Genomic DNA, 17,724 nt, shown 5'->3' with positions numbered 1-17,724 from the left:
GAGATCATCGATTCACTATACAATCTTTTAATCTGTATTTTGTTTTTTTCTCAGTTGAAAGGTTATGCCAAGGATGAGACTGGAAAAGATGTTGAACCTCCTATAGAACTTCGAGTTAGTGTTGAGGATATTAACGATAACAGTCCAGTGTTTATCAGCGATGTTTTTGTTTGTTCAGTTGAAGAAATGTCTGAAACAAGTACGTGTATTATTTTAATATCTGTAAGAGCAACTACATGAAAAATTGATTGCTCCTTTTTGAGCAGAATGGGCAGATTTTGATCCTCGATTGCCTCTAGATTTTTTTGTTGCTTGGAGTGGGCTGGCGATTATTCTCTCCTTGTCTTTGCTGTGATGGGAGTTTTTTTTCAGTAAACTGTACTCTTTATGAGCCTAAGTAAATTAACTTATTGAGCATGGTCTTTTTTTAGCCTTATCATGGTGGGCTGGGGAGATCTCCATGCCAGGGTCTTGGACCTTCTGGTAGGGACTGAACATACAGTTGCAGGAAAAAGTATGTGAACCCCTTGGGATTACATGGAGTTTTGCATGAATTGGGCATAAAATGTGCTCTGAACGTCATCTAAGTCACAACAATAGAAGAACACAGACTGCTGAACATAATACTACACAAACATTAGATGTTGCCATGGTTTAATTGCACATAACATGTAAACATTCATAGTGCAGGGAGGAAAAAGTATGTGAGGTCCTAGCTTAATGACTTCTCCCAGAGCTAATTGGAGCCAGGAGTGTTCCAACCTTGACTCCAATCAGTGTGATGATATTGGATGTGTTGCTGACAGCTGTCCTGCCCTTAAAAAACACACACCTGTTTTGGGTTTACTGGTTTCAAGAAGCACTGTCTGATGTGAACCATGCCTCGCAGAAAAGAGCTCTCAGAAGACCTACGATCAAGAATTGTTGACTTGCATGAAGCTGGAAAGGGTTACAAAAGTATCTCCAAAAGCCTTGATGTTCATGTGTCCACGGTAAGACAGACTGTCTACAAATGGAGAAAGTTTAGCACTGTTGCTACTCTCCCTAGACGTGGTCGTCCTGTAAAAATGACTGCAAGAGCACAGCGCAGAATGCTGCATGAGGTAAAGAAGAATCCCAGAGTGTCAGCTAAAGACCTACAGAAATCTCTGGCACATGCTAACATTTTTGTTGACACATCTACAATAAGGAAAACATTAAACAAGAATGGAGTACATGGGAGGACACCAAGGAGGAAGCCATTGCTGTCCAAAAAGAATATTGCAGCACGTTTGAAGTTTGCAAAAGAGCACCTGGATGTTCCACAGCACTACTGGCAAAATATACTGTGGACAGATGAAACCAAGATTGAGTTGTTTGGGAAGAACACACAACACTATGTGTGGAGAAAAAAAGGCACAGCACACCAACATCAAAACCTCATCCCCACTGTGAAACATGGCGGAGGGAGCATCATGGTTTGGGGCTGCTTTGCTGCCTCAGGGCCTGGACGGATTGTTGTCATTGATGGGAAAATGAATTCCAGTGTTTATCAAGACATTTTGCAGGAAAACGTACGACCATCTGTCCGCCAACTGAAGCTCCGCAGAGGATGGGTGATGCAACAGGACAATGACCCAAAGCATACAAGTAATTCAACAAAACAATGGCTGCAACAGCACAGAATACGCCTTCTAAGTGGCCCATTCAGAGTCCTGACCTCAACCCGATTGAAATGCTGTGGCATGACCTTAAGAGAGCGATTCACACCAGACATCCCAAGAATATTGCTACACTGAAACAGTTTTGTGAAGAGGAGTGGTCCAAAATGACTCCAGATCGTTGTGCAGGTCTGATCTGCAACTACAGGAAACGTTTGGTTGAGGTTATTGCTGCCAAAGGAGGGTCAACCAGTTATTAAGTCCAAAGGTTCACATATTTTTTCCTCCCTGCACTGTGAATGTTTACATGTTATGTGCAATTAAACCATGGCAACATCTAATGTTTGTGTAGTATTATGTTCAGCAGACTGTGTTCTTCTATTGTTGTGACTTAGATGACGTTCAGAGCACATTTTATGCCCAATTCATGCAAAACTCCACATAATCCCAAGGGGTTCACATACTTTTTCTTGCAACTGTAGCTTTTCTACTTGTTTTGTCATGCTAGAATATAGAATTAACGGTGTAGCGGAGTTCTTCTTAATGATGTCCATGTAAATTGGCACACAAAATAATAAAACTAAATGACACCTTTTTAAGAACCTACAGTAGGTTGAGTAATATTTGCTTTCTATGCTGAAAATCAGTTTCTGCATAATGTATTTTTATAAAATTTAGGAATTTCGCCTTTAAAAAAAAAAAAAGATAAAATATGGACATACTTTTGCAGGGGGGGGGGGATATGCATTATGCAATCAGTAGATTGGGGGTGCAATGTCGGGCTCCTGCTGAATCTCAGTATTGCTGTTTCCCCGTACCTCCCATATGGACAGAAAGTTACTAGAGAGCAGGAAGATCTATGAACTACGAGAGCACTCACCAGCACCTTTGCAGTTCATTGAGAACTATAAGCCATCTGACTGGTGGCAGATGGTAGTTGTAGTGCATTCATTCACAGATATCTGTGAATAAATGACCTGGATGTTTGTGACAGCTGAGAGAAGATCCCTTGCCTGCTGTCACAGCGGGGGATTGGAGGGGCACAGGCAGATGCTCCTTGGTAACAGGTTTACCCTAAATACGGTGAATTACCCTTTTAGTGCAGCATTACATTGTCTACACATTATGCTAAATCCCTAATAATGGCTCCTGGTTGGTTTACAATGTGACATTAATATTGGGAAGACATCCATTCTTGGCTGCAGTACCTGATCTCCAACCAGGTAAATATGTAGTTGAAATGCAAGCATGTAAAAGGAAATGTTTTTTTGAGAGAAGCAATGCGGCTTACCTACTGTAAATACCTGTTGCCTGGCTGTCTTGTTGACCAACTTTTGTATTTCATATAAGGATCTTCTGACTCTTTTCTCATTCCTGATCTCCATACTTGTGCTGGGTCAGTGAATGAAAGTATTGGGTTGTCATAACAGCAAGGCAAATATCATTTTTAAAGAGAAGGGCAGCAATGGCAGCACACACATATGACTTATGAAAGTTTTACTTTATCGGTTTTAATTGACAAACCGTTTTGATTCTGCTAGGCCCTATTTTTTTTATTCACACCCACACACATTTACCACTCTGCATACCTGGGAAGGTGATATGACTTTCTATGCTTCAGTAAAAGGAATGGCTACTGATGGTACAAGAGTACATTGGCAAGGAGTACTGAGAAATGCAGAAGAGCCTTTTTTGGCTGACAGTGCTGGTTGTCCTTTTTTGCATTTACATTTTCACAAAGAATGCACAATTGCGCTAATTTGTATGGGGTAGTGCTTTATAACATTTGCCTGGAATGGAGCTTTAACGTGCATCTTAAACAGACATGGTTACTATTATTTAGAGTATGTCACTTCAAAACATGGGCAGTTACTCCATCTGCAGGGATTGTGGCTGTGTTCCTACTTTAACATTATTCTCAAGATATGCAAGCGGAGTCTAAAATATATATTTGTTTAATATTTTTTTTCTTTAACCAGGCACGCTCATTATGGTTCTAAATGCCACGGATGCAGATAAGCCTAACACCCTAAATACCAAGCTTGCGTACAAAATCCTTTCCCAAGTGCCAGGAGACAAACTCCTTTTCATGTTGACAAAGGATGGTGAAGTTCGCACCACATCAACAAAAATTGACAGAGAGGTAATAGTTTTTTTAATCGGCATAGATTTTTAAAGCTGTACTCTAAGCAAACCTGCTAAATACAGTTAGTGGTTTTAAACCTCAGACATGAAATATGAACAAAGCCTGTCCCACTATAGTGTGTACTTGTCTTAATCCAGAGTACTAAGTGTTATTACTGTTCGCCGCCTCGTTCCTCTGCTATAAACATGAGTCCCTTTTTGAGTTTTCCTGACACCAAGAGATAAATGGTGACGGGAGGCCACAACCTGTGATCGTGAGCTTCAACTCTGTTCCTGTGTGCTGAGTGAAGGGGGGGTGTATCCCTTGACTCCAATCACTTCTCAGAGCTCTCCTCACTGATGTATCGTGTTCTTCCCGCCCCTTTCTTTTCAGAGCTGAGAGATTTTTTTTCTAAATTTTGCACATTTAATGGATATATGGGAAAGACCACTGTAAATAAACAGGTACAACTTATGTAGGATGATTTGTTTCATATTTGTATCACCTGAGGCCAGTCACTTTGCTGGGTATATGTAAGGGCTTACATCCACTTTAACATACGAATTTGTTTTCCTGCCAAAGGTTTTGTAATTCTGCTTATCCAATCTTGTAATCAAGGCACTGCTGCCAGACAACACAGCCAGCTCCTAGATCTTGTTGCATACTGCGCTGCAGTTTAGCAATATAGCTTGGTCCAGCCTACCTTGTAATTGGACAGTGATGGAGCAGTAGCAAATGGCTGAGGTCATGTACAGTTAACCATTATACAAAGTAGTAGAGTGCTGACAGGCTAAGAGTATTTCTATTGCAATCTGAGTGCTGCTGTGCAGGGAATTATAGGAGCTGATGTTAGTATTATCTTAAATACCATAATTTGGTATTGTCTGTTTCATAGTTTTCAGACTATAGATCATGAGTGCAAATTATTGCATGTAAATTCTGTTTGATTTTAAATTTAGTAGTACTCCACTTGGTTTCATAGACCCTTTTGGAAAGGATGCAAAGAATGAATAAGATTCTTCATCCACAAATTTTGAGCAACACGGCATGACCATCATGTATGGTAAAACATACCTGGTTCTGAGCCACTACAAAAGCAGTTAGACGGGCAGCTTGGTGTTGTACAAACTAAAAGGCTTGGCACCATGTGCCATCTAAGGAATAGCTAAAGCGTTTTGAGAACTGTACTTAGTAGTGTCCCAAATTTTTTGATTTTATCTTAAGGTTCTAATTCAACCATTTGTGCATACAATATAGTTATGAAGTGACATTGTAAAATTAATCACCTACATGGATCAAAATTTGGCTAGTTCACCATGGACTGAAATGCAGCCAGTCCCTGTGTGGCCACTGTGGTTGAACACTGACCGGCATCTTTTCAACCACTGTATCTGTATTTTAACGCCAATCAGCACAGCAGGCCTTAAACTGCAGCACTGATTGATATATTCTGACAGCGGGGAAGTCTCCCTGCTGTCAGAATACGACAGAGGAGGATTCCACCATCCACCCTGAATATGTGGATTGGGAGGATCTGGTCAATTATTTTTTTTTTTAACTTGTGTATGGCCAGCTTTAGTGGCTTACTCAGTAGGCTAATATAAAATAACAGAATTAACATTGGAGAGTGTGCGTCATTTTTGTACTTTAAATTCAAAAAGAGTTAAATTATCTCCTTTAATACAGGCAGGGAGGAAACATAATGTTTTACCTGTAGAAACCAAAATCGCTTTGAAAATACATTTAATTTTAATGCATGAATAACTAGATTATCTGCTATTCAGCTTTATTAGATTATATCATCTCAACCAACTAACAGAACTGTAGGAGAACTTGTTTATATCTAGGATTTTCCTCCTAGATTTATGGCTTTTGGGGACTGGAGTGGCAGAGTATTTTCACATAAGTTTCCTGATTTATTTGCCTTTGATGGCATGTGAATCTCCCTTCACTGCTGGAGTTTTTATTAGTTTACATCCAGACCCTAAACTCCTCTTGATTATTGGAGTCCCTAGGTAATATTTGAAAGCAGAAGGTGTGCTAGCCAAACCAATATCATTTTGAGGTGGATTTACTGGTAGCTTAAACCCACTCTTTACAAATCTTTATATTAGAAATTATATACATAATCTGGAGTGTGTAGTTCCAGAATACAAGTATATAACTGCATATCCATACTGTCAGAGCTGACGATCTAGCTATCGAGTGGTTATAGAAACATGATTTCCAAAACCACACCACAGGACAAATCGGTTTCCAAAAACCAAACATTTCTGTGGAAAAAAGTTACTGTAATGGATTGACTGTTGCAGCAACCGTTATGTATAATGAATAATTCTAAATGTTAGGGCCTGTATGTGGCCATTTCTTCTCCTTGACCAGCATGTCATAACTTCATAGGTCTTTTCTCATTTAATTCAATTTGCTTAATGCTCTGGCTTTATTTCCCTAGTCACTGGCTCAAAACAAGCATACAGTGGGGATCGAAAGTTTGGCCACCCCAGCTAAAAATTTGTCATAATGTGCATAAAGAAGCCAAGGAAAGATGGAAAAATCTCCAAAAGGCATCAAATTACAGATTAGACATTCTTATAATAGGTCAACAAAACTTAGATTTTATTTCCATCATTTACACTTTCAAAATAACAGAAAACAAAAAAATGGCATCTGCAAAAGTTTGGGCACCCTGCAGAGTTAATATCTTGTACTGCCCCCTTTGGCAAGTATCACAGCTTGTAAACGCTTTTTGTAGCCAGCCAAGAGTCTTTCAATTCTTGTTTGAGGTATCTTTGCCCATTCTTCCTTACAAAAGTCTTCCAGTTCTTTGAGATTTCTGGGCTGTCTGTCACGCACTGCTCTTTTAAGGTCTATCCATAGATTTTCAATTATGTTGAGGTCAGGAGATTGTGAAGGCCATGGCAAGACCTTCAGTTTACGCCTCTTGATGTAATCCCCCGTGGATTTCGAGGTGTGTGTTTAGGATCATTATCCATTTGTAGAAGCCATCCTCTCTTTAACTTCAGCTTTTTCACAGATGGCATCAAGTTACCATCCAAAATTTGCTGAAATTTTATTGAATCCATTTTTCCTTCTACTCGTGAGATGTTCCCTGTGCCACTGGCTGCAACACAACCCCAAAACATGATTGATCCAACCCCATGCTTAACAGTTGGACAAAGGTTCTTTTCATTAAATTCTGTGCCCCTTCTTCTCCAAACGTACCTTAGCTCATTCCTGCCAAAAAGTTAAATTTTAACCTCATCGGTCCACAGAACTTGTTTCCAAAATGCATCAGGCTTGTCTATATGTTCATTTGCAAAGTTCAAACGATGATTTTTGTGGTGAGGACGTAGAAGAGGTTTTCTTCTGATGACTCTTCCATGAAGACCATATTTGTACAAGTATCTCTTTATAGTGGAATAATGTACCACAACTCCAGTGTCTGCCAGATCTTTCTGAGGGATCGTGCAGTCAAACGTGGGTTTTGAATTGTTTTTCTCACAATCCTGCGAGCTGTTCTGTCTGATATTTTTCTTGGTCTTCCAGATCTTGCTTTAACTTCCACTGTTCCTGATGACTGCCATTTCTTAATTACATTCCGAACAGAGGATATTGACATCTGAAAACGCTTTGCTATCTTCTTATAGCGTTCTCCAGCTTTGTGAGCTTCAACTATTTTCAGTTTCAGTTTTCTAGACAACTGCTTAGAAGAACCCATGGTGCTGATTGTTGGGGCAAGGTCAGATGAGTCTGGGCATTTAAAACCTTTGAGATTGACATCACCTAGTCTTCCCAGACGATGATTGAGAACAATCCATGACACTGGCAGGTCTCAGCTTGGCAAAGGGGGCAGTGCATGCTATAAATTCTGCAGGGTGCCCAAACTTTTGCAGACGCCATTTTTTTGTTTTCTGTTATTTTGAAAGTGTAAATGATGGAAATAAAATCTAACTTTTGTTGACATATTATAAGAATGTCTAATCTGTAATTTGATGCCTTTTTTGGAGATTTTTCCATCTTTCCTTGGCTTCTTTATGCACATTAATACAAATTTTTAGCTGGGGTGCCCAAACTTTCGATCCCCACTGTACTTGTTACAGGTCATTGATTTAGAATGTATGAAAGCAAGAGGATCATCATGACAGCCAGGTAGTTAGCATTTTCAGAAGGGGAGGTCAGAAAACGTACCGTAACATGAAGGCTGTCATTGCTGACCCCTCCTTTTCATAATACTAATTGCCTGGCCATCATGCTGAACCTCTTGCTTTTAGATCTTTGAATTGCTGATCCAGAATCTGTAAATGGGGCATTCTGCATTGCTCTGACTTTTTTTTTTTTTTTTCTGATTTGCATGCCTAATTTTGGGTCAGTGGCTCAACCTTTTAAAGCCAGATTGATATTATAAAGACATTTTGAAAAAACAAGCGATCAGTGTTTTCAGAAAATCAACTTCCTTTCCCATGACAGTTGTACTTTAAAAGAAAAGTATGGACTTAAAAAAAAAACAAAAAACCCCCCAAATATTTATACTTTTTCAGGTGGATCCAGCATTGATCCGATGTTGCATCTGTCCCCGCCAGCTCTGCAGTGAGAACTCCGCTGATCGCTCAATTCTCCCCCTCTGCTCTGAGCAGAGAGCCATGACTGTCAGTCTCTGGCTCTCTGCTCTGCCCCTCCAAAGCTCACTGAAACTGAAAGGCTGGTCCAGGGTTCTGGGAGGACACCAAACATAGGGTTTCAGTTTTTTTAGAGCCTGGATCGGCTCAGTGATATCAACCAACAAAGGACTTTAGATCACAGTAGTCACAGGAGTGCAGAACGAACTGCACTCCTCTGACCTACAGAAGTATAGCTAAAATAGCTTTGACTTTACTTCTCCTTTTTTAAATCCAGAAACAGAAGGCTTATAAGATTACTTATGCCTATACAATGACAGTGCTGTCTTCATCTAACCACATCTACTATTCATGCTGATTGAAATGTGATCGGTATTGTGCTCTTGAACATAAACATGCATCATTAAATGCATGCATCTTCTGTGATAAAGACTAACCTTCTATCTTTTTAGCAACAAACCAGCTACAGTCTGGAGGTTGAAGTAAAAGATCGGGATGGAGATCCAAACGGAGGTCTCTCTGGAACAGCTAAGGTGAAAATCAAAGTGATAGATGTAAATGACAACATTCCTACACTCGAAAAGGAAGAGGTGAGACTATAACTTGAATATATTGTTTATGGGTTAACTAGAAAAGCCATGTATATCTCCAAAACTACTTTACATAGTTATTATTACAACTCTATTACATTTTTTTAATGCATATGAAATTATGATGGGCTTAGTGTGAATGGTCTTACCAATGTGTATTTTTATATATTAAAAAAAAAAATTAAGTGTATGTACATACATTTATTGTGCTTTGTATTTAGTAGTGAAACATAATAATTATGCTTTATTCTGTTTATGTAAAATAACAGTGCATGTACATTGATGGAAAGCACTGTTATTAATGCATTACTTATCAAATAATTGGTTTTGTGTTGATACTTTGTAGTTTTCTAGTAACTATACTATTTCTTGTTTCTACATTGGAAAATTAATTTTATTTTTACAAAACAAATTGGAAAATTGCGAAATGTGTTTTTTTCCATAGTGGAAAATTCACTATGCACTTCTTCCTTTTTTTTTTTTTGTCCTTTTTCTCAGGCCTTGGCTGAAAAGTCAAAAGTGGGAGCCCAAAAATATGTTTACTTTAATGAGAGTAATACATACAGTAGGTCTGTCCAGTTCCTCAACTTTGTTACTAGTGGCAATGACTTGCTCACATGGTCTTGGCATTCAGATCTAAGAGACTCTACCCAATTGTGATCCTGCTGCACCTGAAAAACCACTTGACTTGTTATGGAATGCACAATTCATTGAACAGTTTTGGAATCTACCATCTTGAATATCCTCTTCACTGGAAAAATGGGATCTAATTCCATTGTATTTTATTTCTTATTTCAGTACTCTGGCGAAGTGGAAGAAAATGTTGAGGGTGTTGAAATATTGCGTATGAAAGCATTTGATCAAGATGAAGAGTTTACAGACAACTGGTTTGCTAATTTTACTATAATATCAGGAAATGAAGGGGGCCACTTTAAGATCATAACCGATGAGGAAACAAATGAAGGCGTACTGATGCTGGTGAAGGTAAGGAAACTGAAGGTCAAATAGACATTTATACCTTAACCGTTTGCCTCTATAGCTAATGCATACCTGCACCCAGTACAGGTCCCTGCCAACATTGTAATGTGTTCCATCTTTTAATTGCTTTAAAGCTTGTGCCCTATTCCTAAAATATTACACATCTATTTTCAGGAAGCAGATTATGAAATGATGCAGAATGCACAGCTCAGTGTAGTTGTCTCAAACCGAGCAGAGTATCACAGTTCAATCATGCACCTAATTAGTGGAGCTAGCTCATCTGGTGGAATGATAGGTGGAGGTGGAGGTGGAGGCGGAGGCGGCGGCGGTGGCGGAGGAAAAGCTATTCCCATTAAAGTGAAGGTGAAGAATGTACGTGAGGGACCTGTATTTAAGCCAAAGAAGAAGCAGCTTGTTGTGGCTGAAGGAAAGAAAATAATAAACACCGTAATTGGTTCTTATCAAGCATTTGATGCCGACACTGGAAAGGTTGCAGAACATGTTAAGTAAGTCGTGTGTGTGTGTGTGTGTGTCCTTCTTTCTTCTTTTTATTTTCTGATACAGTAAACAAGTCAGCTCAATTTTATGAGAACTGGTTTAGCAAAAGTTTCAGATGCCTGGTGCTCCTCTTGGTATGCTTGCAGGTACAGTTTAAACCAGTAATAAAAAATTGCAGCAAGCCATTAACTCTGGATGAGGTTACAATATTATAATTTAAAGGGTTTGTTCACCTTTACCAAAGAAGCCTATGCAGGCAAATAGCACCTGTAGATGAGTACAAACTTTGCAGCTTTCAACAAAATTAAATAATGCCCCTGCTATAGGTGTAGGTTATTTATGTGCCTCCCAAGCCTGACTGAAAATCTCCAAAAGATGGCATTATCCCATCTTGCCTTGTTGCTAAGACCCTCCCAGTCAATTCAAACCCGTTCACATGTGCTTTCACCCCTCTGTCATGATGCTGCGACGGATGAGATAGTGGACCACATATGTGCAGAGGTTTGACAGCTCACTCCTGTGATGGTGGAAGTGAGAGGGGAGTGCCATAGTAATGTAATAGAAACCAGGCAGGATGTGATGAAACTATCTCTGGGAGTTTTTCAATCGGGCTTCGGGAGGTACAAAAAAGGCCTATATTTGTAGCAAGGGCGTTATCCAACTTCGGTCAAAGATGCACAGTTTGTTTTTACAGGTACCCCTTACTTGCATAGGTGATTTTATTTTTTTATTTTATTTGGAAAGGTAAACTAATCCTTTAAAACAAACTTCCCTAGCCACTACTCCTGAATAAAAAAAAATGCTTTGCTAAAGAGTAACTGGGCACTGGAAGCCGTGCTCTAAAAAGTAGAAAGCAAAGGACTAGTCAGCAGTATTGACAGTGGACCCCATGCAGCTAATCTTTTACCCATTATTGATTTACCATGCCTTGTTCTGCACTATCTTTCTTTCTCTCTGTAGAGGAGCCATCTTGGTAGAGTCAGGGCTTTGTTTCCTTGTGTCAGAGCCTCCAGCAAAGAGGACAGTGAGCATCACGATAATTACATTCCCAAATCTCACTTATTAAATAGGAGTTGGAGGCAGCTGTGCCTGAGATCCCACACTACAGATATGCAACTAGGAAGCTGTAGACTTGCAAGGAGGAAGTGCATTGCTACTTTTCAGGAGGATTTCCAGACAAATACATGGTCTCTTTTGACTTCTATCTAATAAGGACTCTCCTCCCTGTCTTTTTTTTTTTTTTTCTTTTGGATTGCTTACTAGCAGTAAAGACTAAAGGACTTTTGCCTTTGCAGATGCCTTAGTTTTCCTTCCCTGGAGCTGGGTGTTCTTTCAGCATAATCCTGTCAGACGCCTAGTGATCTGTACATTACACTAGACATATGTGGCTCTGTGCTTGTGATAAAACATAATTTATATAGTGCCTGAAGATGGATGTATTTGTATTCTCTGTGAAATTTTAATGTATAATTTATTTGCAAAGGAGTTCAAATAAAGCTGGTATGTGAACATGTATAAACTATGTCCCATATATTGTTTTATAACAGGTATGCAAAAGAATATGATCCCGATAATTGGTTTACCATTGACCCAATTACAGCTGAAATCAGACTTACAAAAGTACCTGATCGTGAGTCTGTATATGTAGTTAATGGTTCCTATGTAGCAAAGATATTGGCAATAAGTGAAGGTAAGAAGTTGATGTTGTTGGAATTATTATTGGTGATGGTGGTAGTAGTAACATATAAATGTAAATCTATATTTTATTACATATTTTACATTGTTTGCAGTCTACCTGTTTTAGTAAAGAAATGCATGGATTGCAAGGACATCTGCATAGCATCTCTGTATTCATTCTAAACCATACAAAGAACCATTAACATGTTAAAGGTTTACTTAGTAAAGTGACACAGTGAAATATGATGTGCAAAGTGCCATAATTTTCAACAACTGTTGAAAAAAAAAAATGTTCTCATTGATTAAGGGGCTCAGGAAGTCTTTCACCTTCTGGGTTATACTGCTATCTACAGGAGGATGGAATCTTACAGCTTTGAATGTCTTGAGCTCAGACATTTGAATGGAATCCACCAAATCTGTCATTGACTCAGTTCACCAAGGAGATTTTCTGGCTTCTGTAGACACCAAAGACATGTACCTACATATCCCCATTTTCACATTGTTTCCCACGTTTTGCTGTGGTGCCTTACTACCAGTTCAGTGCCCTGCCCTTTAGCCTCTCATTTGTACCTTGAGTGTTCACCAGGGGTTAAACCCCTGTATTAGGCCTGTTATGCTCCCATGAAATACTTACAGTGGGTGTAGAAAAGAAATACCCCCCTTTTTTAAAATAATCACATTTTGTTTGTTTGCAGCCTGAAATGAAGACACACAGTTTTTGTTTTATCAAGCTGCATTTACTCAGTGCAGCTTATAACATCCAAGTAAAAGATATGACATCAAGATGTCAGGGGGAAAAAAATAAATAAATAAAAAACAACAGAAAACAGAATCATTGAGTTGGAAAAAGAATCACCCCCGTGTGTCAGCATTTTGTTGAAACCCCTTTTAGCTTTGATTACAGCCTTTAGTCTGTTGGGATATGTCTCTACTAACATCTAGACTTTGCAATATTTTGCCCAGTCTTCTCATTCCACAGATTTTCAATGGGGTTTAAGTCTGGGTCCTGACTAGGCTTTGCAAGGATATTCACTTTTTTTTCTCCTTCAACCACTGTTTGGTCATATTTGCTGTGTGCTTTGGGTCATTGTTATGTTGGAAAGTAAACTTTTCTTCCCATTGACAAACTTTTTGGCGGAGGGCAGCAGATTTTCCTCAAAAATTTGACAGTATTTTGCCCCATCCATTTTTCCTTCTATGCATACAAGAGCTCCAGTCCCTGTTGCAGAGAAACATCCCCATAACAGGATATTACCACCTCCATGCTTTACTGTAGGAGTGGTGTTATTTGGATGGTGATTTGTACTGGATTACCTCCAGACATATCATGTGGCGTTGATGCCAAATAATTAAATTTTAGACTCATCTGACCATAACACCTTTTTCCATGTGTCCTTGAAATCGTCAAGGTGCATTTTGGCAAAGCTCAGTAATGACTGCATGTGGCCTTTCTTGAAGAATGGCTTTTTTTTTTCTTGCAACCCTCCCATACAAGCCACATTTGTGGAGAATTTGTGACATTGTTGTCACATGCACACAATGACCACTTTTTGTTTTAAATTCCTGTAGCTGCTTCAGAGCTGCTGTAGGCCTCTTGGTAGCCTCTCTGATCCAGTTTTATCCTGGCTTTTTCATCCAGTTTGTTGCGACGTCCTGATCCAGGGAGGGTCTGTTGTACCAAATACCTTCCACACCTAACAATAGATTTCACTGTGCTTCTAGGCATTGATGATAAAGCCTTTGAAATGTTTTTGTATCCATCTCCTGACTTGTGCCTGTCCACTTTATCCAGGAGATCTTTTGACAGTGCTTGGCCACCCATAGTTTGTTTGCTTGCTTCAGTTGCACTACCAAGGTCTGAAATGCTCCAGGAAAGCTCTTTTCATGCTGAGCTAAAAAAAAATGACCACAGCTCAGTCAAATGGCTTTGTGTGTCATTGAGAAAGGGATTTGCTATACCTGATGGAGTTTAAAAGTTATTTTTTAGGAGGGGGTGATCCTTTTTCCAACTCTGTGATTCTGTTTTTGAATTTTTTTTTCTTTCTGACACGGTGTTATCTTTTTAACTTGGATGTTATAAGATGCACTGAGTAAATACAGTTGGATAAAATAAAAACTGTGTCTGTCTTCATTTCAGGCTGCAGAGCAACAAAATGTGAATATTTTAAAGGGGGGGGGGTTTCTTTTCTATACCCATTGCAGATGAATTCCTGTTGAGCAGGCTCTTGTGGACAATGTGGCTTTGCCTGTTCAGATATTATGTTCAGATAGATCCTGAAACTTCAGAAATCCTCAATACAACAAGCTCCTTGTTTGGGGGTAATCAGCATTTAGGCCTGGGCATAATTCAGGCCAGAGTGTTTTTCCATTTAGAGAAAATTTCAGTCTCCTATTTAAACACTCTGGGCCAGGAGTACACAGACTCTCCACTTTTGCATTAGTCTTGGGTAGCCTCAATCAAGGTAGTCCCATTTGCCCACTTCAGCTCCAGACCTTCACAGTGTAGCATTCCTCAAGCATGGGATAAGTCGACCTGATCCTTGAACATAACACCTCAGTTGTTGCCAACAGTAAGGTTGCCCCTGGCTTGGTAGCTTTAGGAATATGGCTCTGGAATTCGAAGTCCCATCTTCCTGCCCAGTGCCATTAGTACAGTGTTAGTGCTTTTTTTTTTTTTGTGATCACTGTATTGGTGTCACTGAGGATGTTAGTAACACCAGGTCAGTTTCTCCCAGTGTCAGTGTCTGCCATTACTAGTAAACAAAAAATAAATTCCAGTGTATATACACCGCCATTTTGTAAACGCTATAACTATTCACGTATTGCGATTTTATTATTTTTTTTTTTTTCTCTAGCAAAGACATGTAGTAGAATACATTTTGGCGTAAATTCATGACAAAATTCGATTTTTCAATTTTTTACTGGACATATTTAATAGCAAGAAGTCAAAAATATTGATTTCTCAAAATTGTCGGTCTTTTTTTTTTTTTTTTTTTTTTTTTATAGCACAAAAAATAGATGCGCAGGTGATCAAATACCACCGAAAGAAAGCTCAGCTCAATTTGTGGGGGGAAAAAAGGACATAAATTTCATTTAAGTGCAGCGTTGCCTGGCCACGCAATTGTCAAAGTAACGCAAAAAATGGCCTGGTCAGGAAGGGGGGGGGGGGTAAATCCTTAGGAGGGCAAGTGGTTAACTTGGTGCAGCCTCCCAGTCCTTTGATGTGGTGGGTGCATAATTTTTTTTTTTTTTTAGACTAATAATATTTTCAGCAAGTAAAGAAAAATACCTGTTTTTGCCAGAAATGCAATATCCTTGTCACTACTCCTTCCCATGTACTGGATATGATTGAAGGCAGGCATGTTGTCAACCATAGCTCCTTCCATAGATACAGATGTAATTTTTGAGTTTGGATATGATTTAATTATAATTTTATTTATAGTCTATTTTATCAGCATAAAAAAAGAAAGAAAAATGGTGCTGCGCTCACACACAATAAACTATATATTATACATACTCAGAAATTAATAAATAATAATCCTCTTATGTAATCCACTATGAGATGTATATACATCTATTATTCACAATATTATGCAGTCATATACAAAGTCTACACCCGTATAAAACAAATACATATGTGAATGCATATAAAAAAGAAGAAATGGTGCAAAAAAACACGTGTCCCTAAACCAGGTTAAAGTGACATGGATCACGAAATAACAGGTGATAGACGCTTGGCATGAATTATGCCGAAAACTGTGCGGTGAAAGAAGAACTGGCAAATGGCACAAATGGTGCCTTTTATACCTGGACAATAAGACGGTCAGGATAAATGACCTGACCGAAGACAAAACAGAGGACCAACAAAAGTCCTTCCACATAAACGTGTAACCAACACATGATAGGTGACCACACAAAAAAAAAAAAAAATAAAAAGAAAAAAAAAAAATATATATATATATATATATATATCTCGTGCTTAAGTCCCTGAAATTTGGAACTAAATACTATAAAATAAACATAAAAAAATGGCAACACAAAAAATTTTTTAAAAGTGACACTGTGCTGCATAAATAAAAAAGCACTACTATGCAGAAATGGCCAGAGATATCTGCCACCAATAATGATAAAAACAGAACAAAAGTCCACATGTGTGCTCCTGCATAAAGCTGGAAATAATAGAAAATTCAGCAATGAACATAAATGATGCAGGTGTAAGGAATAGGATCCGTCACTGGCTAGATTGACACCTCACCTTCATGTAGCGACCCCCAAGGGGCCAAAAAGCCTTCGTAATGTTAGGCACAGCTAAATGACCAATCAACAGGTACAGATCCTGGTTAGCAGTAGTGGTGGTATCCCCCTTTAGGACCTACAGGTATAACTGATCCGGGTATCTTTCATACAGGATGATGAGCTCACCCACCTGTTAATATAAGCTTGCAGCACATATCAATAATGTAAGGTTATATCTCTTTTGGATGGGGTGGAATGCGGCCTTTAACCTGAAAGTGTTGGAAATCTGTACAGCACAGTGGAGTGGACTGCTCAGAAATGGGGTTACTCACTGATACAAGGAAGAAGGCAACAGTAAGACTGGTTGATTTTTGTTAGCCTTTATAATAAGCCTACTTTTTTTTTTTTTTTTTTTTATTTCATCTATTTAAAGATCTCCCAGGAAAGACTGCAACCGGCACCATCTCTATTGATGTGGAAGATGCCAATGACAATTGTCCAGTTTTAGTAAATGCACTGCAAACTGTTTGTGAAAACTCTCCATTCATCAACCTGACTGCAGTGGATAAGGATTCCTATCCTAATGGTGCTCCCCTAAAATTTACAGTGCTGGATGAACCTACTGGCAATGCAAAGTACTGGTCAATTGGAAAAACTGATGGTAAGAAGCACATATATATTTTTTTTTTCCTTTAATACTATGTGTGATGCTACCTCATAGTATGACCTCCACACATAAATGGTATCTCTGTGTACAATACTGGATAATGGTGAGAGCTCTGGTCAGAGGCCCTAGATGCCTAGGCAGCTGTACTCCTCTACAGCTCCACACCTGAGATGGTCTGCAGACATTTTACCCTACCTGCAGCTCATTTGTGCCCTGCCCTCAATAGAAACGTTAAACCCACAATGCTACACATAACCCATTCTTGTGATGTTTAAAAAAAAATTACATTTACATGAACATGCCAATTCACAGACTGATAGTCCGATTACAAGAGACTGCCTCAAAGAACAGAGTGCCAGAGACTTTAACTGTATGGTGCAAGGAGACTACCAGTGATGGATAAAGAGTTTGCCTGATATTGCTAAATGCCTAAGACCTTGTACCATACAGAAAAAAATAGTGTTGGTGGAACATACAGTGGGGAAACAAAAGTATTTAGTCAGCCACCAATTGTGCAAGTTTTTCCACTTAAAAAGATGAGAGAGGCCTGTAATTGGCATCATAGGTAGACCTCAACTATGAGAGACAAAATGAGAAAAAAAATCCAGACAATCACATTGGTTGATATTGGAAATAATTTATTTGCAAATTATGGTGGAAAATAATTATTTGGTCAATATCAAAATTTCATCTCAAT

At 38.9% G+C, this 17,724-nt stretch overlaps 1 protein-coding gene across 1 annotated transcript in view; it reads left to right on the top strand.

The window, feature by feature from the left end:
- Window positions 1-17,724, top strand: part of DSG2 (desmoglein 2) — an 87,551-nt gene that overhangs the window by 51,042 nt on the left and 18,785 nt on the right. The window contains exons 5-11 of the mRNA XM_089675696.1: window positions 55-199; window positions 3,620-3,783; window positions 8,834-8,971; window positions 9,770-9,955; window positions 10,124-10,455; window positions 11,995-12,137; window positions 16,794-17,021. Of these exons, the coding sequence (XP_089531822.1) occupies window positions 55-199; window positions 3,620-3,783; window positions 8,834-8,971; window positions 9,770-9,955; window positions 10,124-10,455; window positions 11,995-12,137; window positions 16,794-17,021 (1,336 nt within the window). The remainder of the gene's footprint in view (window positions 1-54; window positions 200-3,619; window positions 3,784-8,833; window positions 8,972-9,769; window positions 9,956-10,123; window positions 10,456-11,994; window positions 12,138-16,793; window positions 17,022-17,724) is intronic.

The sequence above is a fragment of the Staurois parvus genome, unplaced genomic scaffold (genome assembly GCF_062004578.1).
Source record: "Staurois parvus isolate SC_StPar_1 unplaced genomic scaffold, SC_StPar_1.0 ptg000157l, whole genome shotgun sequence".
NCBI classification, from domain to species: Eukaryota; Metazoa; Chordata; class Amphibia; order Anura; family Ranidae; genus Staurois; species Staurois parvus.
Note: the sequence above shows the minus strand (reverse complement) of the source record. Positions and strands in the feature narration are given on the sequence as shown.